General features: G+C 40.5%; 3 protein-coding genes across 3 annotated transcripts; 2 read left to right on the top strand and 1 right to left on the bottom strand.

Annotated features, from left to right (window-relative positions):
* LOC135235630 (retinol-binding protein 2-like) lies at window positions 1–2,771 on the top strand. The gene is made up of 4 exons (XM_064301313.1): window positions 1–118; window positions 760–938; window positions 1,162–1,263; window positions 1,806–2,771. Exons 1-4 carry the CDS (start codon window positions 46–48, stop codon window positions 1,854–1,856), a joined length of 405 nt encoding a protein of 134 aa, XP_064157383.1. The 5' UTR covers window positions 1–45; the 3' UTR covers window positions 1,857–2,771.
* A 1,695-nt stretch (window positions 2,772–4,466) lies between these two features.
* Window positions 4,467–18,691, top strand: LOC135235628 (coatomer subunit beta'-like). The gene is made up of 22 exons (XM_064301311.1): window positions 4,467–4,625; window positions 7,155–7,292; window positions 7,392–7,478; window positions 7,854–7,980; window positions 8,359–8,507; window positions 8,822–8,968; window positions 9,355–9,454; window positions 9,715–9,857; window positions 10,425–10,624; window positions 11,007–11,117; window positions 11,247–11,335; window positions 11,448–11,554; window positions 11,648–11,791; window positions 12,144–12,274; window positions 12,393–12,600; window positions 12,940–13,050; window positions 13,972–14,186; window positions 14,354–14,446; window positions 14,731–14,908; window positions 15,864–15,935; window positions 16,611–17,951; window positions 18,350–18,691. Exons 1-22 carry the CDS (start codon window positions 4,623–4,625, stop codon window positions 18,443–18,445), a joined length of 3,990 nt encoding a protein of 1,329 aa, XP_064157381.1. The 5' UTR covers window positions 4,467–4,622; the 3' UTR covers window positions 18,446–18,691.
* Window positions 18,692–18,756: 65 nt separating this feature from the next.
* Window positions 18,757–24,746, bottom strand: mrps22 (mitochondrial ribosomal protein S22). The gene is made up of 8 exons (XM_064301312.1): window positions 24,584–24,746; window positions 24,167–24,324; window positions 23,851–24,015; window positions 23,225–23,368; window positions 22,331–22,414; window positions 21,342–21,487; window positions 19,521–19,629; window positions 18,757–19,198 (listed from the first exon to the last, which is right to left on the bottom strand). Exons 1-8 carry the CDS (start codon window positions 24,702–24,704, stop codon window positions 19,109–19,111), a joined length of 1,017 nt encoding a protein of 338 aa, XP_064157382.1. The 5' UTR covers window positions 24,705–24,746; the 3' UTR covers window positions 18,757–19,108.
* Between the last annotated feature and the right edge of the window lie 1,469 nt (window positions 24,747–26,215).

Raw genomic sequence — 26,215 nt, 5'->3', positions numbered from 1 at the left:
TCCTCGTATCTGCGATTCAGCCCGATTGACCCTCACACGATCATCATGCCTGCTGACTACAATGGAAGATGGGAGATGGTGAGCAATGAGAATTTTGAGGAGTACATGAAAGCTCTGGGTAAGCACGCTTCCTGCAGTGAGTACGCACACAAATCGGTTAAACTAATAAATGAAGAGAGGGTGAGATGGTGCAAAAATGGAAAGCAAAGACTATCGGTGCTACTTCATTTACTTATCGAGCCTCTGTCAGTGCAGCTTAACCTTCAACAAGTGTACAGATCCTGCCTGTTACCATGCAAAATAAATATTGATTCACTCTTCTTGCCATTTTCATCTCTCCAAGGAAAATTAGGTCTGCCTTTGCATATCATACCAATGCAAAGCCTGGCGGATAGGAAGCTTCATGCAGCATTGATTTTGATCCACAGTCTTTCATTATTCAGCTGTTTAGATATGATTCATAGAGTACCATTCTCCATTGAAATTCAAGAGATCCATTCAGTACATGAGGTGATGCTAAATTAGATCACCTGAAGTGGGAAATGGGGAAGATAACAATTCAAATGGGGTAAATAAGCGATCATGGTAATGTAGCGTATAAATCTAATTTTTACTTCTGCAAACTAGTGTGAATGTCTTGTTTCCTTTGGTTTCATTCCTTAATCAAGCATGCAAAGATACTGCACACTAAAAATAATTTTTTCCTTCTATATAACTTGACTGACTAATTGTAATTAATCCACCCCCCTCTCCCCACAGACATTGATTTTGCCACCCGTAAAATTGCCGTCCATTTGACTCAGACAAAAGTGTTTGTTCAGAACGGGGACAAGTTTGAGACAAACACACTGAGCACATTCAGGAACTATGAGGTGAACTTCACAGTTGGGGAAGAATTTGAGGAGCACACCAAGGGTTTGGACAACAGGCAGGTACAGGTAGGTCAAAACACTGAACACACTTTGCTGAAATCTCATCTTGGTTTCCTTTTCCCTTCCATCCTCTAAATGAATGTCTTATTTTCTCCTTCTTATCTCTTAATGCCCTTCCAGTTTCATCCCAATTCTTCTGTTCTTATTCTTTACGTCGCACCTGTTTCATCCCTCTTGGTGCAGTTCTACAAAATGGCAAATCAGGAATTGTGGGAATGTTTACTTTTAGACGCTGGTGGTCTGGGATGGTGACAATCTGGTGTGCACCCAGAAGGGTGAGAAAGCCAACCGTGGATGGAAGCACTGGATTGAGGGAGACAAACTTCACTTGGTAAGTAATGGTTATTTCAATAAATCATGAATTTTTTAATGCCCCCCCCCCCCCCATGCCTAATTGTATTCATTGCTGCAACATGATGCCACAAGCTGCTTCATGTTATACCTTAGTCTATAAGTTTTGCTTGCACAGATATGAGTCAAAGGAAGATGCTTCATGTGCAGTACAATGGGTGGACCACAGGGGGTCACCAGCAGTGCGCAATGAGATGCTGTCATCCTGAACAATTGGCTCCCTGCCCTGAACGAAGCGAGTGCCATTTGTGCGTTTCTCTGCTGGACTGCCAGCCAGTCAGCAGTGACATGGTACAGATTCGAAAACAGACTGTGGGGAGCATCCATGCGCTATAACAATGCCTTAACAGGATGAGCCACCCAGCAGTCTAAGCATCCTCATGTCATTTTTATTATCCACTGCTGGAGATACAAAAGTATAGCTAAATTGTTTGGCTAGGGGAAAAGGGAAGGATCATTCATCTGACGCTATTGTCTTTGCAGCTATTCAAAACTAATTGTATCACCTCTCTGGATTTTCAGGAGCTGACTTGTGGAGACACAGTATGCCATCAGGTGTTCAAGAAGAAATAATGAAGACCCTTTACCTCAGCTCTGTCATTAGCTGGCTATGACCGGGCTCCACACCAATAGAATGCAATTGGCCTTGTCCCATCAAGGGTGGGTGTAACTCATCCTTTGTTCCTTGGATTAGCCTGTGAACCAGACCCATGTTACATTAGCATTGCATAGCATATGGTAATGTACTTTCTATGATCTCATTGAAACCCATTGTAAATGGGAATATTTTCCCAAAGAATGGTGAAAGGGATACTGATTGGTTAACACAATCAAAAAGTTTTAGATTCTTTTTTTTTTTTTCCTAGGGGTGCAAGACCTCTAACCATTAACAAGTAATATGACGTGGCCACAGTGCAAGAAAAATCTATTATGATTTGATTTGTTCAATATGAAAAGTGGCAATACAATTCAGGCATAAAGACCAACCCCTTCAATTCACCAGGAAGTTCAAATGACTATATACAGACAGTTTAGTCATTGCTAGCCTGCTCATGTTGCAGCTAAAGGTCTGGGCAACAAGCATTCCCTTTGTTACCGCTGCATTAGTTTAAATGCAATCCAGATGCCCACAGGATACTAGTTGTTGTGAATGAGATATATAGATCCCCTCAGATGACTGCTAACTGTCCTGTAGCATTATGTGGATAGTTGGGAGCAAATAATAACTGGCTCATAGGCTAGTGCATGAGTGGAGTACACTTCAGCTGCACTGTTTCTTGTAGAGGTGTGGATGGCACAGCAGTGAGAGAGGTATAATTGGTGAATTCAGACTCTGTGAAAAATGGGGGGGGATTTAATTAAAACAAAATGGAAATAAATTAACAAGCAGTACAACCTCTTTATTCCCTGTTCCCATTTTATGTTATCATGTAGATATTTCTTTGTAATAAACAAATATGATTTTAATAAACATGCAAGCATGCATAATGTGGTTTTGGTCATTTGACTGTTGGGAAACTGATCGTTTATGTTTTCCAATAATATTTTTGTTATGTATGATTATGGCTACTTTTCTGATCACTAGAAGAATAATATCATTTATTATTTGTACTTTGGTTGAAAAAAATGCACAGAAAAAAAATGTAAATTGTCATGTAAAAGCATGCCAAGAACTGGATTAACATCTTACCTCTGAAACTGCCTGAAGTGGTGATGGGATAACAACAGGAAGTCTTCACTCAGCGAGACAACACTGGGCTTATCCGTCAATATCCAATAAAATGATGTAAGAGTCCTGGCACCATTGGTAAATTAGCTAAGTGGTAAATTGCCCCACCCTGGTTTAGTGTTTCACAGTAACTGAACATATCAAATGGCAAATGCATCTGTGGGTATAAGCAATGCTTCATTTGCACACATCTTATAGAGATCTCCAAGTTTTTGAATGTGAAGACAGAAGGTTTTCACTTTAAAATCCTGCTTAAAAATACCACAAACATTTGCAATTTCACATGTAGCAGATGTACACATGATTTATATAACAACACCTGAAAACGTGAAAATCTTTTGCAGCTTATTGATATATGATCTTATATGTACACATGCACCCATCACATTTTTCAAGCTGAATAATATTTGTGTGGAAGGAGTGCATGCATGGATTTTCACTTTATAAGAAAATGAGGCCCACAATGTTACTGAAATTTATTGTGAAAAATGTGAGCTTTAGCTTTGATGATTTTTAGAACTGGTGGCTCTTCATACTTAATGTTTCTAGTTTAAACAAATACAAAACGCATGCATGCATGCAATGCAATGCATTTAAAAAACATTTTCTACAAATAAAACATAGGCAAATACACAGGCTTACTTATACAGTTTATTTTTTTAACTTAACAAAACTGATTTAACTTTCAGTTGAAATCTATGGGATGTGATCCTGTAGTGGTTAGCCAGAAAAAAAAAAAAATCTTATAATCTTTTTTTCTGCTGCTCAACTACTGTAGCACAAAATTGCAACAGCAATATATCATGACTATTGATTTCATGACTAGCACAAAATAAATGGGTACAATAGGCAGCCTCTTATCTCCGTCTGTGCTTTTGCAGGTTAACCAATTCATGACCAAACTCAGCAATGATCTAATGATAACAAGGCAGTGTGACAGCAATAACACAATTTGTCTATGGTTGGTTGACTTCTAACATCAGTATGTCGTAAATTCAATTCATTTTTGCGTGTTCGCTGGAATTCATACTGTATCATTCATCATTGAGTGTAATTTGAAGTCATAAACACAAGTACATCCAGTTTTTATGGACAAAATGAATACTTATGGAAGACAATGTGCTTTCCTACTCTTGCAGTGTGGTATTATTCATTTTATTTTCGCGCACGCATCTTTTCAGTGCTCAATGATGCTCGTGAGGATGAAAGTGTATACTTCATTCGTAAATATAAAGTATACATTTTCAACTACAAGACAGAATGTATTTATGCAACAGAACAATCTGGTTGCATAACTGGTTATACGTGTCGTGAGCGCGGTCTGATCACTTGTGTGTTAGGCATTTGACGTCAGAAATTACACGAACATTTAATGGGGAAAAATTATACACGTAGCTTACTTCAGGCTTTTAAAGGTATACGTTAGGCTTACTTACATGACACACCCACTGCACATACTACGGAGATCTCGCCGTGTTACGCAACCAGTCTCCTGATCTCGTGAGAGGGAGTCCCTGGAAGCTCCACGTAGCCAACTACGTCCACCTCTGCTGATTATTGTCTGTGTTCTGGGTTGTTTTAAAAGAGACGCCTCTTGGCATCGTGAAAACATGGTAAGGCTATCTAAGCGCATATCGCTACTTGCAAGCCGTATATTTTTAAATTGGTTCATTCGGGTGCAGTGGCTTTATGTGGGCGAGGTCTATTCTTTTCTCAGTAAATCAAAGTCCCGAGTCCATTGAGGGCCTATAATTGATAATAGCGACTTAGATCAGTCGCTATTAACTTTACACAAATGGATAGCTAATTTATAGTCTGAGAAGTGCAGTTTATTTGACGTATTGGGAAGCATGCATGTTCCATTGTTTGCTTGCTAGCCTAGTACGCGTGGTACTTCTCATATGCAGAACTAGTTCAAGCAGCTGAGAAGAATCTTCAATTCATAGCATATTGAATATAATAGCCGTCTAATTGTTAACTTCGATACTGTGACTACTCAATTAGCTACGTGTTGATGGTCAAGTATGTAAACCTAAATTCCTTTCGTTTTACGCATCTATATTACAAAATACGATTAATAGGTCAGTAAGCAAACTTTTTGTACAGTATGACAGAGCCAGAACTTATGTAACTTGAAACCTAATTTGACGTAGCAGTGGCCTGACAGCGTTCAAACCTTTTTGATGGGACACCCAAATCATAAACATTAAATCCAAGGACGCAAATCATTGTGTAACGCGAACATATAGGCTAACAAATATTTACTTTGTATGCAAATGTGTTTAAATGTGTTTAAAATCACAATTATAACCCATGCTTAAAAGTAATACGTTTAAAAATATGGCGGACATTTTTTAATTTATTGAAATATATTTTGTAATATATTTATGAAATACATAAACACACACACACACACAAAGGTTTGTGAACCCTTTGGTATTACCTGGACTTCTGTATTAAATACTCATTAAATGTGGTCTGATCTTCATTTAAATCACATTAATAGACAAAAACATTCTGCTTAAACTAATAGCATACAATCAATTGCCCCTTTCATGTCTCCAGTCTGAACATTCACAGTTCAGGCTAGAAAATGTGAACTGTTGTATCTAGGAACAGGTAGGACATTTTTTGCAGCGATATCTTCTACTAAACTTCAGGTGAACGACTGCTACCCTGACATTCTCCTGTAAAATTTGATACAATTTAGATTTTTTTGTTCCCGTTGCAAGCTGTTCAGGCCCTGAGGCAGCAAAGCAGCCGCATGATGCTCACTCCACTACGTTTCTCAGTTGGAATGAGGTTTTGGTGTTGGTGAGCAGTGCCTTTGCCCTCCAAACAGTGTTGTGCATTTCTACTTTAGTCTCATCCGTCCATAAAACATTGTCCCAGAAGTGTTGTGGAATATCCAAGTCGTCTTTTGCAAACTTGAGACATGCAGGAATGTGTTTTTGGAGAGCAGTGGTTTCCTCTGTGGTGTCCTTCCATGAATACCATTCATGTTTTGCAGTTCTTTTTTTGTGGACACATGGAGAGAGACTTTACTAAGTTCAAGAGATTGCTTCAGGATCTTTATTTTTACCATAGGGTTACTTTTTGACCTGCTTCAGCATTGCATGCTGCACTCTTGCCATGATCTTTGCAGGATACCCACTCTGAGAGAGTAGCAATAGTACTCAATTTCCTCCGTTTGTAGACAGCTTGTCATTTTGTGGATCGATGAACACCCAGGCCTTTGGAAATGGTTTTATAGTGTTTTCCAGATTTATGCATCTTCACAATTCTTCTAAGGTCCTCTGAAAATTGTTTTGTTCAGTGCATTGTTCACATGAATAGATATATCTTGAGAAGAACAAACTCTGTCAGTAACCAAATTTTGTGTGCCTTTTTTATAGGCCAGAGCACCTCCTAGCCACACCTTCAATCTTATCTCATTGATTGGAACACCTGACTCCAATTAGCTTTTTGAGTAGTCATTAGCCTAAAGGTTCTCATACTTTTTCCAACCTAGACTGTGAATGTTTAAATGATGCATTTATTATTGACAAGAAGTACAAATATTTGTTTGTTATTAGTTTAAGCAGAATGTGTTAGTCTATTATTGTGACTTAGATGAGACCACATTCATTGAATAATTAATGCAGAAATGGTAGTATTTCCAATGGGTTCACAGACGTTTTCTTGCAACTGTATAATGCACATCTGCTTCACAACATTATTATATTTAAATAAATGTAAATACATGTCATAAATATTTAAAAGCAACCAATCTTTTTATATTTAAATATATTAAAATGTTTATATATAAGATATATTTTTATATATTTTATGATGTAAAAATATATGTGTAAGAAATACATTAAGAAATATAAGTACATATATTAAAATACATGCAGTTCCCTTATATTTCCATATCATTTTTTCCATATGGGACAATACACCAAGTTTGTTTTGTTTACACGGGTAGTGAAGTGTCAAGATTTTGAGATTCATTTCTGATCGTTTAGAACCTGTGCGGATATCACCTTGTCCTTTAGAATGGATTTCGTAAAATCGTAAATGTGTTGAGATATTTGGTGGTCATTCATGAACATGCAGCAATGCACAGCACAGCTTGATGATGTTCTCTGTGTCACCCGCAGCCTCTCCGATTGGATATCAAACGAAAGCTGTCGGCTCGCTCAGACCGTGTAAAGAGCGTGGATCTGCATCCAACTGAGCCATGGATGGTTGCCAGCCTGTATAATGGCAGTGTCTGCGTCTGGAACCACGAGACACAGGTGAGTACCTGTTAATGACTACACCCTTTCTGAATTTAGCATCTTTTTGTATGTCACAGAGCCTTCAAAGTTATGATTAACATACTTTAATTCTTTCAGACCATTGTTAAGACCTTTGAAGTGTGTGACCTTCCTGTCAGAACCTCTAAGTTTGTGGCCAGGAAGAACTGGGTCATCACAGGAGCTGTAAGACTGTCTCATGTCTTGTGTGGTTTGCTAATATAAAATGCAGCATTTTTTTTCACACTTTTGTCCTTCTGTTACTGTCTTCTGTAGATTTCACAGTTTGTTTTACTGTTCCTTTTGCTGCTTAGTATCTGGCAGTGCCTGACAGTTGTAATTTACTGAGATTTGTTTCAGTCACTTAACTGTAGTGGGCTTTGAACTACACTGTGGGGAAATAGTGAAGGGTATTGTGGGCAATGCCGATTGGCTTATCTCCCGATGACATCACAACACTTGAAACTTGCTTGCTCAGCAGAGGTGCCTCTTACATATGCAGTGCAAATAAACTTGTTTGGGCTATTTATTTATTTATTTTTTTCCTTTTGTGTGGAATAGGATGACATGCAGATTCGTGTGTTCAACTACAACACCCTGGAGCGTGTGCACATGTTTGAGGCTCACTCAGACTACATCCGCTGCATCGCTGTACACCCCACACAGCCATACATCCTCACCAGCAGTGGTATGACACACATCTGCTTCCAATGGCTAGCACAGAGAAAATGCTAATGAGTGGCTTCTGTTTTTACTTTTTGCATTTTCATTCCATATTTGTCTATGAATCTGCTTTTGCTGATTTTGTGTTGTATACCTCTCTCTCTCCCTCACTCCCCCCGAAGTTTTCGAAACCTAATCTTGCCAGACTTGTTAAAACTATTCATAATAATAAACATGTTAAACATAATCATAAAAATATAGATAATATCTTTCTGATTATGTTTCCTTTTAGAACCATGGAAAATACATAAAACACCAAGCTAGAAAACCTAGTGACATCAGACAGTGCTGTCCTTGTGCTGTGTTCACACCTGTTTGTTTGTGTGTGTGTGTGTGTACCCAGATGACATGCTGATCAAACTCTGGGATTGGGAGAAGAAGTGGTCCTGCAGCCAAGTCTTTGAGGGACACACACACTATGTCATGCAGATCGTCATCAACCCCAAGGACAACAACCAGTTTGCCAGTGCCTCCCTCGACAGGACCATCAAGGTAACTCAAGTCACAAATTACAAGACAGCTCAGGAGATTTTTTTTAAACTTTGGAGACATTCACCTTCTCTGAAGAAAAAAAATAGATCATATAAAAATTAAATATGAAAAATATAAATACTGAAAATATATTTTCAGTAGTTTCAGGAGTGCATTCTGTTCAGTAAAATTAGCAATAAAGGTACAGCAGCTTATTAGACTGTGGGGTTAGATGAGTTATGAGTGTCTTGGTCTGTGTGAATGCAGTGACAAAGACTTGTGTGTGCATGTGTGTGATGGGTCAGTCTGCGGTAACTCCCCGGTACCTGTTTCAGGTGTGGCAGCTGGGTTCTTCGTCCCCTAACTTCACACTGGAGGGTCATGAGAAGGGGGTCAACTGCATCGACTACTACAGTGGGGGCGACAAGCCCTATCTCATCTCCGGGGCTGACGATCGGATGGTCAAGATCTGGGATTACCAGGTACACACATCCGTTGTGAGGACAGATGATGTGATACATGTTTGCATGATATATGACAATCTGTCTCTCTAAAATTGAGCGTAGTTCACTGTGGAATAAAAATGATGCATTTTAAAGGCTGACAAATTCCTGATGAGGTGACAGTTTTATCAGTTTTAGATAGCATAAGGAATGATATGATTTGATTTGAAACACATTGCACCGCCTTCTTGTTACGGTGTAGTAAAGTACCCTTCAATTCCAATCGACATTACATTCATAAGGCTGTTTAGATTTATATGTGTTTACTGTCTATACGAGTGCTACTTGTAAATACTGCATTTTTGATGAACAGGATTTGTAAATTGTGACATTTTTGAGTTTGAGTTTTTGTCCTTCCACTCCAGAATAAAACGTGTGTGCAGACGCTGGAGGGTCATGCACAGAATGTGTCATGTGTCAGCTTCCACCCAGAGCTGCCCATCATCCTCACTGGATCAGAGGATGGTTTGTACCTTCCAGAACTTTCTTCTTGATTAAGAGCACCCTGGATTCTTCTCTAAAATTAATGTCTTTAGGTTGATGCTTATTACAGTGTTCCCTGAATAAGCAACAACATAATTTAACATGAGGGCTTTCTCATGTTAGTATGTTGTTAAAGCTGATTCTGGATTATTTTTGTGTGTAAATGATGAATTGAAAAGGGACTTTGATATAAGTAACAGTAGGATACAGATGTTCAGGTTGACCCCTCCCCTGGCCCTCAGGCACTGTGCGTATCTGGCACGCAAGCACGTACCGCCTGGAGAGCACGCTGAACTACGGCATGGAGAGGGTGTGGTGTGTGTGCAGCCTGCGGAGCTCCAACAGCGTGGCATTGGGCTATGACGAGGGCAGCATCATCATAAAGGTACTGCCCCACAGCACTGAGAACTGTTCTGGACCTCATCTCCCAGCATCCTCTCCACTCAGCTGTCTGACTCTCACTTATTCATGCTTGCTGCTTCAGTTGTGCTTGCTGGTGGTAGATTCCATTGTTTTAATGGGAGTGATGGGAGTTGGAGTGATTCTGGGTCATATTATACCTCAGAACTACTTACTTGAATTCATTGGAAAACTGCACAATTCTAAATATCTTAAATATTCTTAGCTTAATATCAGACAGCTTAATGCCAGATCCATTCTGGCTCTCAAGGGACGTTTATGCCACCAATGCATACAAAGTATTTTATAAAAATGACCTTGAAAAACCGATTTTCCATATTTGGCATATTTAATATATTGTCTCTCATGGCTCTGGTTTTTAGTGATATATCTCATGTGTTTTACCTTGTATGTCTTGTTTGTTTCTTGGACAGCATATAATTCTAAATTTCACAATACATTTTCCAGAGTAACCAGTGTATACTGTGGGAAAGAGGGTTGTGTGGTGTGAACTCTTTGGAGATGATGAGCCCCCCTCGCTCTCCCTACCCAGCTTGGACGGGAGGAGCCGGCCATGTCCATGGACAGCAACGGGAAGATCATCTGGGCCAGGCACTCAGAGGTGCAGCAGGCCAACCTGAAGGCCATGGGCGATGCGGAGATCAAGGACGGAGAGCGGCTGCCGCTGGCTGTTAAAGACATGGGCAGCTGTGAGATCTACCCCCAGACCATCCAGCACAATCCCAATGGCAGGTGTGACGGCTATCTGATCCAAAAATCCAATTCAGACTGGTCATACTAAAGGCCTTACAGGCCCAGAATGATTCTAATACCCACCCAATGCGGTCCAAATGGTTCACATACCCACCAAACACAGCAAAATGTATTTTCAAACAGGCCAGGTAGACACATGGTGAGTCTAACTCAAATTAAGTGTAATTTAAAACATTTTAGACCGCTTAATGTAATCTAGCTGAACCACAGGGACTCATTGTAGGTATTTGGCTCACACATGAAAGAGTCCCTGTGGGCTTGTTGTGTAGAACATTAAGAAGTCGTTAAGAGTAATGTAAGGACTGGTTTCACTTTGGTTGTACATTTTACCCTTGTGTGTTGTGTGTGTTGCTGGCTGCAGGTTTGTTGTGGTGTGTGGAGATGGAGAGTACATCATCTACACCGCCATGGCGCTCAGGAACAAGAGCTTTGGCTCGGCGCAGGAGTTTGTCTGGGCCCACGATTCCTCTGAGTAAGATCACCTCTGTTAGCATTTGAACGTTCTTTAAACAATGTTATTCCGGTGTTATCTGTAGTGTGGGCTGCTTGGTCCAATAGGACGGTAGACTCAGCATTACCCTGAGAATTTGATGTGTTGCAGATATGCCACTCGGGAAAGCAACAGTATGGTAAAACTCTTCAAGAACTTTAAGGAGAAGAAGTCCTTCAAACCAGACTTTGGTGCAGAAGGTTGGCCTTGCTTTGCTTGTCTTCGTTAGTTTCCTGAGATTTTACTGGTTTGGAATATAGTACTTCTGTATGCAGTGTTATAAATTTTCACGCACTGGCTTGCTTGTCCCAGGTGTGTATGGTGGATACCTGCTGGGAGTCAGGTCAGCGAATGGGCTCGCATTTTACGACTGGGAGAACACACAGCTGATCCGCCGCATCGAAATCCAGCCCAAGCATGTGAGTTTTTCCACTTCCCGCCTGATTCAGTTCAAAGCGTTCTACTTCACTTCACTCCCTGGGTCCAATGACATGGCCTGATGCTCTATCCAGATCTTCTGGTCAGACTCGGGCGAGCTGGTGTGCATCGCCACGGATGAGTCCTTCTTCGTCCTCAAGTACATGCCGGACAAGGTGGCGGCCGCGCAGGAGGGCAACGAGGGTGTGACAGAGGATGGTATCGAGGACGCATTCGAAGTAAGAGGATTCAGGCTTTCGGGGGTTTTGTCATTGTATCTGCTCTGGTAAATAAAAATCTGACCTGTAGCTTATCAAAACAAACCCGTTTCTCTGCAGTAACATGCCCGTGGTCTGGAACTGACAGTGTCAGTATTGACTGTGGCTGTGAGGCACATGAGGCAATGTACTGTACATATTCATGACCATAGGTTTCCAATCAACAGTAGGGGTAGAGTAGAGGAGTGCTCTTCACAAATTGATGAATCAGCTAAATGACACTATTCTTACAGATATGTTGTAAGATTTAGTTTGTTTCTTCCATCCCTCTCTTCCGAGTCTGATTTGGGCTTCATCTCCATCTTTGCTGTAGGTCCTGGGTGAGATTCAGGAGGTTGTGAAGACAGGCCTCTGGGTGGGAGACTGCTTCATCTACACCAGCTCAGTGAACAGGCTGAACTACTTTGTGGGGGGAGAAATTGTTACCATTGCTCACCTGGACAGGTACTTCCTCACCTGTCCTGGCCTGTGCCTGAAGAAGCAAAGAAGCTGAAATGCCGCTCTTCATTTCTGTAGATGAATTATCAATTCATGTGAGTGATGTCATGAATTTCTGCCACAGGACAATGTACCTGCTGGGCTACATCCCCAAGGACGACCGCCTCTACCTGGGAGACAAGGAGCTGAACATTGTGAGCTACTCGCTGCTGGTGTCCGTGCTGGAGTACCAGACCGCTGTCATGCGCAGGGACTTCGGCATGGCTGATAAGGTGCTGCCCACCATCCCAAAGGAGCAGAGGACACGAGTGGCACACTTCCTGGAGAAACAGGTGGGTGAGCCTGGAGTACTTCCTGTTGGCCTGTCTTGGCTATTAGGATTACTGGGAGTTTGTGACCCAAGTAATCACAGTATACACTTCCCTTAGAATGCATAGTTCTGCTGATTGGCATTTACCAGTGAGTACAATGAGTAATTGTTTACTGTTTTGATTTCCTTCTTCAAAGCTATGCTTCACTGCATTGAAATGCGTATCAGTGTGAGTAATCATGTGCATAAAACATGTTGAATTCTAGAAGTGTACAGTAAATTGTAAGCTGCCTGGGTAAGAGGTGATCCTGTACTACGACCATGCTGCTGAATAGTCTGCCTGTGTTTTGCTGTGCCACAGGGCTTCAAGCAGCAGGCGCTGGCTGTGTCCACAGACCCAGAGCATCGCTTTGAGCTGGCACTGCAGCAGGGGGAGCTCAAGATCGCCTACCAGCTGGCCACTGAAGCAGAGGTCAGTGTCTACACAAACAGGAAGCTCACAAGGAAAGAGTCACTGTTGAACCATGTTATTTTTCTATAGTTTCTGAAGTGTAACATGAAAAGTATTCAAAGTTTTCTCATTATAGTTGGGAAAAAGCTGGAGATCATGTATTTAAATATGCAGAAGGGAGGCTTTGTAAAAGCTTTGTAACAATCAAGATCTTGTAGATGCACTCAATAGTTTGTTCTTTAGAAGAGTGTATCACCAGAGAACAGGTTTTAAGAAGTGTTCTGTAACAACTCATGGATGTCTTGGAGGGGGTGGGGGGTGTCCATTGTTAGGTTACCCATTCTTTTCTTGAACGTCAGGAATCATCATCATTCTTATTACTGATACTGTATATTATTACACAATGGGAAATTTAAGTAATGCCTATTTAAATGTTAGAGAAACAAGGTTGAGGATAATACATGCCTAGACCCTTACCCAAATATTGAACACAGTGCAGTGATACATGTTGATCAAATTCAGTATTGTTAGCCAAGGGGGTATTTAATGCAGGTTATTTATTAAATAAACCTGCATTTGCAGCACATGCTGACAATATAACTAACAAATTTGTAAAGTTTTATGTACCAAAGTGCTAAATATGGGACATTGGCCATCCTGTATGGGCCAAACAGTGTTGGACAGAATGGCAGGACATCCCAGCAAAATAACTGAACTGAGTACTTAAAGAGCTAGTGGACATCATCTATAAATCATATAACAGCAACATCTTTTAAAATATTAATTGGCTTGTTTGCAAATGGGCTCATTGTTTAAGTCCAGTATTTTATTTGTCTGTGTGTAAGGTAAGGGTCTGCGCCTTTTGAAACGCAGCGTGCTGAATCGTACGGTGCGGAATCACCAGTTAAAACGCTGTGACCTGTCTCCCTCCCCGACTCACAGTCAGAGCACAAGTGGAAACAGCTGGCAGAGCTGGCCACCGCAAAGTGCCAGTTCAGGCTGGCGCAGGAGTGCCTCCACCACGCCCAGGACTACGGCGGGCTGCTGCTGCTCGCCACGGCATCCGGCAACGCCGCCATGGTGGGAAAGCTGGCCGAGTGCGCGGAGCGCGACGGCAAGAACAACGTGGCGTTCCTGACCTACTTCCTGCAGGGAAAGTGAGTATGAGGAATGGACATTGGAGGGCTTTAGGGTGTAGCAGGTTGTTGAAAGGTGGTGGGATTGTGGGTGTGGAGAAATGTATCCAGAGCCCTCAATGACAGGTACAAGAGTGTATGTCTGCTGTCAGTTGTGTTCCAACAGCAGCTCTGTTTCATCTCCTCAGATTGAACAACTGTCTGGAACTCCTAATCCGGACAAATCGTCTGCCAGAAGCTGCTTTCCTGGCTCGTACGTACCTCCCTAGCCAGGTGTCCAGGTAAATGAAACAGACTTCCTCCTTTTCTGCTGTGTGGGATATTGCCTTGCTGGCGCACATTACTGTGCTATAATGGGTTAGCTTGGCTCTTAAATCGGGCTGCCATGTACCACAAGACACCATTGAGTGTTTGTAAACTAGATCTATACAAAGTTCTGACTGCATAAAGTTAAAAGCCTTACTTACAGCCTGTCATAATTATTTTTAACTAATGTACTTTTTATTGTCGGTTACTGGTTCCTTCTGAAGGTTGCGTGTGTCTCCGTCTTTGTCTGCTCTGACAGGGTGGTAAAGCTGTGGAGAGAGAGCCTGTCCAAGGTGAACCAAAAAGCTGCAGAATCATTGGCGGACCCATCTGAATATGAGAACTTATTCCCTGGGCTGAAGGAGGCCTATGTGGCTGAGCAGTACCTCAGAGAAACCGCCAAGACACAGCCAGCCGCCGAGTATCCCCTCGTTGCCGTGAGTGATCGTGCTTTGTCACATTTGAGTAAACTTTCCTTTCAACCCTCAGAGGGCCCTCCTTCCTGGTAATATAGTTTATGTTTTAATTGCCACATAAACAATGAAGTGAGTCTTATGAACACTTTATGACTCCTTACATTTCATCATTATTATTAGCTTAAAAATCATTTTGAAATCATTTATTTCCAAAACACCATCTGTGTGGAGTCTATTTGAGATGGGCATAAACTTAATGGTGCAGCTATTTAGAATATAAATTTAAAATATCGTGCAGTTGTGTCAACAGTCAGTTAAACAAATGTTCACTGCAGATTGTTTTGTTTTTATGATCTGGGGGAGAGGGTATGCAGGCATACTTAGCAGTTGTGTTGAATAGATGCCTATAACTGGGTAAATGGACATAATTTGACATGCTGTACATATGTAGTTAAAAAGATACATTTACTAAGTCATACTACATAGTACATATTAAATTCACCGTATCCCAATAACATGATATGCCATGGAGCTTGTCATCGTTCTAAACTGTGCTAAAGTGGAGTTCATTAAAGGGGGAGTTCAGGAGAATCAGGAGATTTGAATTTAATACTGGTGCAGTCTTCTGGTACAATCTTCCTAAATGATATGCTACCCTCCTAGAGTGCCAGTATTCTTATCAATAGTAGGATTTAGGGTTAGTTACCATTCAATTTACTGTATTAAGCTGATACAGAGTAACTATTGTGTGGTGATTACCCCGGTACAAATGCAGAAGAGTCTTTGGTTTTTATGTAGTCTTAATCTTAATGCAACAGAGGAACTTGTGTGTCTTCTGTGCAAACAGTGAAAAAAGAACAATGAAAATGTTGTATCCAGGCAAATTTCAACTTCATTTATACTGTATTTTCACATTGTCTCTCCAACTGACACAGTTGTTGCTATGAACTGACCTTGCTGTTTTACTCTGGTTTAGCCAAATGAGGAGAGGGTTGTGTTGGAAGAGTCGAGAGGCTACCAACCCAAAGGAATCCCGGCACCGACTGAAGTAAGAGCTGAATCACACATCTCTGGACTGCTTTATCTTTGACTCGGGAATGCTTAGGCTTTTCTTAGTCAGCACAGCCCAGCTAATCTTAAATAGGTCCTCATCTGAGAACAGTCCAATCAGAACACAGCATGCACACTAATCCGTCAGTTCATGGTGAATGGTGAATTAAGCTTATTATGCAGATGTTTTGTTAATAAAATATCTTTTAAAAAAACTGCGCACACACACACATACTCTTCAGATGAAACTTGGCACTTACAGAAAATTCAAACAGCTGAACCAATGAAGGAAATTCCACCCCACTGCTATATGTAAACACAGTTAAATTAGTTATGCATTTTAGGTGCAGATTCCATTGCAATATAAGGAGTTGAGTGACTAAATTAAATAATCATTTGAAATCTGGAAATGATTCAACTCAGCTGGCCTCTGATTCCTTGGCATGTGATCAACATAATCATGGAGGAACATGGGTCTACAGAAAATGTTTCTGTCTACTTTTGGCAAAACATTCATTTGTACGTTTTGCTTATTTTTTCAATGAATTCTAGTACAAAGATTAGTGGGCGTTTGGCTGATTAGCAAATCTAATGTTCTGCTGTGGGTTTTAAACTAATCTGACAGAAGCAAGGAAGGTCACTTGTGAGGGAACCATTTGATGTTGTTGTGTAGGAAGTTCCTGAGACTGGAGAAGGGGCCACTGCAGTAATGGCAGCAGCAGCAGCAGTTTCAGCTGAAGTTGAGGACCATGTTTTGATGGAAGTGGAAGCCCCTGTTGTCCCGAAACCCGAAGTGCCTGTTGTCCCAGAAGCTGAAGCCTCTGTTGTCTCGGAAGCCAGAACCCCTCTTGTTATAGAAGCAGAAGTGTCTGTTGTCTCAGAAGCGGAAGCCCCTGTTGGTATGGAAGCTGAAACTCCTGTTGCCCCAGAAACAGAAGGCTCTTTTGTCACAGATGTGAAAGTCATGGAAGATGAAGCTGCTGTTGTTGAAGAAGTGGAAGCTCTTGCTGACGCAAAAGCTCCTGTTGACATAGAAGCAGAAGTCCCTGTTGACACAGAAGCAGAAGTGCCTGTTGTCACAGAAGCTCCTGCTGACATGGAAGCAGAAGTGTCTGTTGTCACAGAAGCTCCTGTTGACACGGAAGCAGAAGTGTCTGTTGTCACACAAACTGAGACTCCCATTGTTACAGAAACGGAAGCTCCTGTTGACATGGAAGCAGAAACCCCTGTTGTCACAGAAGCTTCTGCTGCCACAAAAATGGAAGTTCCCCTGATTACAGAAGTGCAATTGCCCATCTCCACTGAAGATAAAGTACCCATGCTTGTGGAAGAGGGTGCACCTCTCCCTGTAGAAGTGGAAGCTCCCTTCAGTGCAGAACAAGGGCTGGCCACTGTAGAACAGGAGACTCCCATAATCCCAGAAGTGGAAGCTCTCATAATCCCTGAAGTGGAAACTCCCATAATCCCTGAAGTGGAAGCTCCCATAATCCCAGAAGTAGATACTCCCATAATTCCAGAACTGGAAGCCCCCATAATTTCGGAACTGGAAGCCCCCATAATTCCGGAACTGGAAGCTCCCATAATTCCAGAACTGGAAGGCCCCATAATTCCGGAACTGGAAGCCCCCACAATTCCAGAACTGGAAGCCCCCACGATTCCGGAACTGGAAGCCCCCACGATTCCGGAATTGGAAGCCCCCATAATTCCGGAAGTGGAAGCCCCCATAATCCCAGAAGTGGATGCATCCATAATCCCCAAAGTGGAAGCCCCCATAATTCCAGAAGTGGATGCTTCCCTCTCAGTGGATGACCTTATCACCACAGAGTTGGAAGCGTCCTCTGATACACTGATGGATGCTCCTGTCCCAGCTTTAGTTCCACTGGAACCTGCCAGTTTTGTGCCAGAGACAACAGGTCTCCTCACACCAGCACCCACAGCTGTGCAGGAGAAGAGAGAGGTGGACCCAATGCCATCACCTCCAGCCGAAGGTCCTGAGGCCAAACTAAAAGACGAGGTAAGGTGTTCTACTGATCTACTTTAGTCCTGTTTTTTTAATGCATAACCACGCTGTCAAATGAACTCCCTGGTAAATCTCAAATTAAAATTTAGCACCAGCTGGCTACAATGCAGATGTACAGTATTGTACAGTAAACTATAGTGGCTTCACCATGACACACAAAAGATCACTCCATCCCATAAGGTATGCATGTTTGTGTGAGAATCTTAGTACACCCATGTCTTGTCCGACACCAGCAATACCTTACGGGTAATTGGGCTACAGGCTACGTATTAAGTGTCTGACTCAGTTGCTATGCAAGCTAGTGGACTATGGCATGGAAAGCAGCAGCAACTGCTAGTTGCAGGCATTATACACACTGTACTGTAGGTCACGTTCTGGTCGTGTTTTCTCAGGCCCTCTTTGACCTGGATGACGATTTGGATGACTTTGATCTGGAGGATATCGACACATCAGACGTCAATCTGGATGACGACTTCTTGGACGACTAAATCAAAATTAAGAGACCAAACCATTTGTATTTGTCTTTTTGTAATTTTCACATTGGAATGGAAGTAAAGGGACAGAAGGGAATAGGTGGTACAGTAACAATACCTCATTAGTAAATATTCAGTGAAGCTGGACTTTTTTTAATGGAACCCTGGGACTCTCAAACTGTGATGTGCATCAGAGTACATTTCTGTATGCACAATATCTTGGAACACTCTTACCTCTGAATAAACTTTTACACTTCTCTATTTTGGTTTTATGTCTTTTTCTTCTATATATTCAAAGAGTAATGACACACCCAGATCAAGGACCATAAAATACAAAGCTTTTTTATTTATTTATTTACATGAAGCAAGGCAGGCATTAAGAATATTGAACACGGTTCAAAGTCCAACCAGTGATTCCATGAAGTATGGTAGGTGAAATATGGACAATGTAAGCAAAAAGTTACAGCTTCTACTAGACTTAAAAGAACAGACTTTTTATGGATGGGAAAAAAAACCTGAAATGTAGACAGATCTGTTTTGGTTCAGCCTAAATAGTTCTTACAGTGCAGCCATAATTGCCCACAATGCACAGGCAGTTAGTCTGAGCCCTCTTCATAGAACCTCTACCCTGGAGGGGGGGGGCGATGTGGAGCATAAATTAGGGTTGGGAAGGGGATGTCAACCGGAGCTCTCCAGCGGGGTCTGCTGATAGGTCTGCAAAGCCAGCTCGATGTATCCAGTGCGCTGGGACTCCCTCTCGGCGTAAATCTAAGCAGGAGGAACCAGGATTTCATTATACTGCAAATTTTTGTATGTGTTGTGTTACAACTATAAGGACATTTATTTATGAACCAAAAAACCCAACAGGCAAATAAACATTATTGAATTATTGCAACCTTGTACTATATGTGCAAATATCAAATTCTTTTGAGCATTTTTGCCTCTCCAAAATGCATAATAGAAAATAATGAAATATTTCCCATATAATACGGTTACTCCCCTTTTTTCTATATCAATTATAATATGCAGTCAGTGGTTTCACTACGCTCAGCTGTTCATGCTGAGATGTGGTACAGCTCAGCACCCCCACCTTGATCAGATCCACTCCTGTGGCTTCCTGCTCACGGGCCTCTGTAGCCGACTTGCTCTGAGGATGAACCATGTGGAACAGGCTAACCAGACTTGCTGCATCTTGCACCCTAGAACATTTACACGTATTAATGTCGGCCAGCGGGACAGACTCAAAAGTCATTTTCTTCTTAACAATACATCATTCTGGACACTAGACAATGGCCTGTGTAAAACAGCTTAAACCAAGTCTCTCACTGGGAATATAGTACATAATAGCAGCTCATGTTTTAGTCAGAGCTGGCCGCAGGTTTAGCGCCACAACTATCCCCAGGCCACACAAACCGGACTTAAGCGGTAGGTGTGATTTATGTTGGAGCTCTGTGGGGCCACACCCAGTGGTTCAGGAAGCCCATGGAGTGCTGCCTGTTTGGAAAGCAGGACATTACAAAATCTGCATTTTACACTAATTCACTTGCATTTTCATAAAAATAACTCTTTTTGCCATAATATGCCAAGTCACAATGATATGTTCATAATTTGAGGGACAAAATTGCGGGATTAGAGCCAAGCTACAAATAATGCTTTGGCATTCTGATCAAAACTAATTTTTGCCACGCTAATATGCCTAACAATAATAAAAATCATTTAGCCTATAGAAACAGTTATTTATCATTTAATTTAACAGGAATTGGAACTGAAAAACACTTGCACTTATAAATGCAAGCATTTATGGAATACAAACATCTAACTGACTGCATAATGGTATGGCCCAATACCATTATGTGCAATAATAAGAGCAATTTGGCAGCAGTAATAAGAGCTAGCTAGCTAGAGTGTGATTTCTCGTTTTCGACTTCTCATTCAAATTAAGCGCTTCCTCTCTGAATCTTGCAATGCCACTAATGGCTGTGTAAATATGATCAATAAACAACACAAAGGTCAGAAAGACAACTGGCTCAAAGGAACATAAGAAATTGTTTTGTTGTGGTTCAAGTCTGGGTGATTGCGCCTGTAATAATCTTTAAAAAAAAGACCTCAATATCTGTATAAACAGAACTTCTTCTCCCACTTTTTAAAGCAGATTACTTTTAAGTTACATCATACTACAACTCTATCCTTTCTTTTTGAAACTGCTTTATCTTTAACATCAGCTAAGATGCCAATATAATGTGCTCAGCTTCCAGTTTAAGTATATGCCTGAGTGAGTACTCTCGACAAGTTCATTATCGGGAGGGCATTTTGCCGTGCAATTTCAAGCATAGTACAAAGACTTGATAGTACAAAGGCTCCCTTTAATTGTTTTTAGTGCCAACATTGCTAACAGTCGACGGATGGAGGTTCATGTAGACAGCAAATTTGCTAAAACTCTGAATTGCATGAAGCTGCTACAACATAGTTCCATATTAGAGATCCATCCATAGTCCCAGAGATTAGAGCCTTTGTCTCTGTGGCATTACATATCAATGGACAATATATATATATATATGAATAGGTACTTTGCTACACATGCATGTATAGTTTTTATTATATGGTTTGCAGTAAATAAAGTAATTTTAATAAAGCTATTTATTAAACACAATTGGCAATATGCCACATTTAAAATGCAAGAACATGCAGTGGCCAGTTTCAATCAGAAGAGGTCCCCATTTGTCATTAAATCATACCAAACTTATACTGCATTAACTTAAATGGGCTTTTTTTCATTTGTGATTTATTTTTGTCTCCCGAAATTCAAGTGTTACAAAGGTTTTTTTATTTATTATTTTATTTTTTAATTTTCACTCTTTTGTTATATTCAGCACAACAGCAGCAGCCAAACATTAGTATGGTGTTCACTCACAGTTCTCTCTGCAGCATGTCAATCACCAGGCCATCAATCCTTCTCGAATTCACCAAGTGCCACACCATTCCTCCAAAGTGGCGAGTGGAACGCAGCAGGTCGTACTTGCCTTGCTTTTCAATATCCTCATAAGTCATCTGGTGCACCTGAAAAACACGGGGATGCTAAAATAGTTAAGCGGATTCATTTTAATTATAGCAAAGTGGGCATTGCCTTAAATTAAATACTAGTAAAACCGCCTCAACATAACATCCATATTCCGATAACCATTCTAAGATGGCTCCCGATTTACTGTGATGCTCCACTACAAGAGTGGGTGTGTGTACGTGATGTACACACTATAAGAATTATGTGCAACTGTAGCAGACAACCAAAAGAATTATTATCCGTCTTGCATTTTCAAAAATGAAAATACTAAAAAAAAGATGAAACGTCAAAAAAATGAATGTGTTCACTTCAGATAAACTGAAAACTATTGTTGAAAAAAAGCAATGGCCAGAATGATATACAATTCAAACAAGCAAATAGTGGTTCTTGAAGCATCATTAAAGAAGCAGCATCAGTGATGGATCAATAGAAGGGGATCTGAGGTCAGCCAACGAGCAGGCAACTTCTGACCACCAGCTCAACTTAAACAGCCAAGCACTTTCAATGAATAATTTATCAGCTAATGTCAAACAATGCATTAAATCTTATATTTCATTTAATGCCCAGAAACTTGCTTCCCTTCAAACCTCACAGAATTATGATAGACGCTGACACACACAAGTTATTGGGGGGGGGGTGTACTTGGGAGTGAATCCATTTAAACATAAGTCTATAGCTACAAAAATCGTTCCCTATTTAAAAATAATTCTGCAGCAATGTAAACAATGATTTTGACATGACTTCCAAAGTTATGAACATTTCTGAATAACCTCCATTCCTATTCATAATAGAAAGATACTACATAAAACCACTGTTACAACCAGCAGTCCTAAAGCACTCACCTTAATGTACTCCAAGGAGTCAGGTTCAAATTGAACGAGACACAAATCCAGGATGTCTTCGTGTCTGTCCTGCTGATACACAACCTTGATGCGTGGAGAGAATAAGAAGGGTCTGTGACTCTGACAAAAACTGAGGGGCCTACCTATGGTAACACTGCATGACACTTGTCCAAAGTGACTTACATATCTGACATTGTCATGCTATTCATCAATACAGATCGATATGTAATGAAGAAGTTCCGTTGTTTTGAAGTATAAGGCCAAAATTACACCAGGCAAGGAGCATACGTAACGGAAGTGGCGTGAAGCTCACCTTCGTTCGGTGCCCATGCTAGTGGATTATAGCTGTTGCACAGGCCATGGAGTGTGTGCGCAAATAGTAGCATGCTTTTGGTGTCAAGCCAAATTTCTCCATGTCTGGTGCACTGATTTCAGAAAAATGTCTCTTGGAAATGCACTGTTGATGGTCATATTTGCACCATATCACCAAAGAAGCATAGTCCAAGACTACATATTTGATAAGCAACCTACAGTCGAGAGTTAATAGCTGCATGTTTATTAAAAGGCATACATGTGCACAAATGTAATTTTAAAAGCAACAGTCATCACGAGATGATAAATGTCCAAATTAACTTTTCCAAATGAACATTGGGTGGGTCACTTAATTGTCACCAAAATAAATGAAAATAGTTGTTTAGTAAATGTTTTGGTAGCCCTTTAATCACATAAACTAAATAAAGGGATATAAATATATATGTCTTCTATGTTTCAGGAAAGATGAACCAATCTGAAGTCACAACACCTTAAAACATTTCTGAAGTAAGCAGTGTAGCATGAGTAAACAAGACGGATCCACAACCCAAACCTGAGGCCTGACAGACAAATCTGGCTCACCTTGAGGTTCTCCTCATTAAAGACAGGGGGAGGGGTGAGTCTCCTTCCTGGTCTGGGGAAGTAGATTTGCAGGATCCTGTCCCTCTCTTCCCATGATGCTTTGCGCAGGATACCAGTAGGCTCTCTGACCACAATGAAGCGCTCCTGGATCAGGACAGTACATGTGAGAGCGACAAAGTAGTCATGGCATTAAAGTTAGCCCACACTCTGTGTGCTGCCCTGAGATACTGAAAGGATGAAGGACACCCAAACAAAACTTAATTGCATTAACTGTGACACTGACCAAATATTACAATATCTCAGCATTCACGAAATCAATAATAATTTTCTTGCGAACAAGTTCATTAACATAAAAAAAGAAAAAAAGGTTCCCTTTAATATGAATCAAATATTGTAGTACTCATAGTTTCGGAATAAAACATTACATTAAACAGAATGTATCTCCCTCCACTATCCCTCCTCTACAGAAAAGGGGAAATAATTGTGTCTGTGAACAATAATTAATTTAGTATCGATCCAATCTCCTTCCTTAGGGTAGCATTTAACCCTTCATAAAGATTAATATCCTCTTTTTGTCAAAGCCTCTGGTCTGGTAGGAAGTTCCTAAATTATCCGCTGGAACTTACTCTGTGCGGTATGTTAAAGGTGATGTCAGTAAAGACGTATTTGGCTGTATCCATGCCTTCCAGGATCTTGTCTTCTGATAGAATGTCATTGATAGGTTGCCGTTCTGGCAGGACTGGGGGCATCTTCAGCCGCTTTCTCGCCTCCTCCGCGGCTTTCTGAGTAGCCTGTGAAATAATGTGAATTGCAGGTTGTGTTAATGAGATATTTATCTCATTCTCTCTCGGATTCCATATTACCATAATGAATGCGTTTTATTTGTGTTATTTTTAAATCTCCGATTTGATCGATGTTCAGAAGACAATGTAAACACTCTACCTCCTGAAGTTGCTCATCTGTCATAAGTTTATATGTCGGAGGTTTTAGTTCCTGTTTAACGGGTTTAAATATCTTGTGCAAATCCATGCCTGTGATTCTAGTAAGAATCTCCTGCACATCTTCATCTTGGAACTTCGGTTTTCTTCCATCCCGCGTGCCTGTCGGATGTGTACACACCACATGTACAATGAAATAACATTTCCAAATCAAGCAGTACAACTCGATCGCATAATGTTCCTTCCATTCTAGCTAAGATGCAATCTAATGTTCAGACCATTCTAGCTAGCTGGCTGGTGAGTTACCATGATGATACGTTAAGACTTGTTAAGTAGCTAGGATGTACAAGGTCAATTATGGAGTTGTATTTTCCCTAAGTCCAAAGTAATACAAAACGATCAAGAACCCCTTCAGACATACCATTTTCCGTGCTGCATAACATTCTTCTTGTGCACACAGCCAACATCTGTGAGTTTTGATGGACGGTTCTAATCCGAGAGTAGCATCGTAACAAGCAACGCGTTGCACTGTAGGCAGCCATGTTTACAGCTTGCTCCCGTCAAAGTGACGTTTCCTTTACCCTGTTTGCTGTAGCGGAAGAGCGGTGGATCCTGGTAGATGTAGTTTTCACTGAGGTACGAGACCATAAAAAATATTTCTTTTTTTTGTAAGGAAATATAACTAAGGAAACTAAGAAAATATAAATTGCATATATAAGTTAACTGTCTTATTTTTCACTTGAACAAGAAAGTACGTATAGGCTTTAGCATGTACACTGATTACTGGATTTCATATATAAATGTTTACACCTTCAGTTCCATGAGTGTAAGTGGAGTTACAACCCCTTTCACTGTTTTTTTATGTGTGAATGGAATGGAACAAAATGGAAGTGAAAGTGCAGATTGGCCACTTGGTGGCACTAAATCAGTTATGAAATTGGAATGTATTCATAACTCCTGTCCATGTTCACCTCATAGACACATGAAACCAACGTCACTAGATCCCCCTCACATGGAACAAATTTGCTATTTGGACCAATAAAATTTGCCTTGTTTTATTTTTCTAGAAAAGACTCAAAGTTCTCAAACAACACGACTGTCATGAGCCAATGCACTTGCAGGTGATGCGACACAAAAGGCTTATAAATCCCTCAAGTTTGACATATAAATACAATATGTAAATTGGTGTCAGGACTGCAGGTCATTGTCCCAGTAAAAACCTAAGGTGGTGCTTATAAAGCTCCAAATATTAAAACATCCAAAAATTCCCTGATAAAGTAATAATCACAGTTTGAAGCAATTATATACAGCAATGTTGCTGTATTTAACAGTGTCCTCCTTCGGACAAATATAAAAGCCTTATGAGTATCCACAATGAGCCCATCAAAATATAATGCACTGAATAATAAATTTAAAAAACTCCCTAAAATACTGATGGATGATCATGAAATTGAATATAAATGCATTATCTTGTAGGTCATACATGCAAAAGGTGGTCAGTTGATCTTATAGGGTAATTAAGAGCACAAGTATTTCATTGTATTTTAATACACATGACAATAAAGTTGAACTTGAACTTGAAAACATAAATTATTATTACTTATACTTCTACTGTTGAATGTATTTATTGCAGAAGAGTTTGCAAATATTTGCATTGAACAGGAATGTTCATTGCATAAAATCCAAAGAAAACAGCAATATGGTTTCCATTCTTTAATAAAGTGAGTGATGTAATACTGCATTCAGCCAATCACTAGATGGCGCCACTCATTCATATGCATTTTGATGTGGTAAACGGATACCGTAGGCCTTCATTTTGCTGATAATTGATTTAGTTCCATTTTTTAAATTTTGTATGTGGATATGTAATGACCTGCTTAGACTGATTTATAATATAATATGTAATATCATATGCAATGTTCATTGTGCATTTGAGCTTCCATGCTTTCAAAAAGTGATCAATTTCCTTCCAGCTGGCCAACAGTAAACTGTTTAGTATATTACGCAAGTATTGAGTAATTCTCTTTAACAGGCATGATGTACTGTGAGATTG

The sequence above is a fragment of the Anguilla rostrata genome, chromosome 12 (assembly GCF_018555375.3).
Source record: "Anguilla rostrata isolate EN2019 chromosome 12, ASM1855537v3, whole genome shotgun sequence".
Taxonomy (NCBI): Eukaryota; Metazoa; Chordata; class Actinopteri; order Anguilliformes; family Anguillidae; genus Anguilla; species Anguilla rostrata.
This window is presented reverse-complemented; position numbering and strand designations above follow the sequence as displayed.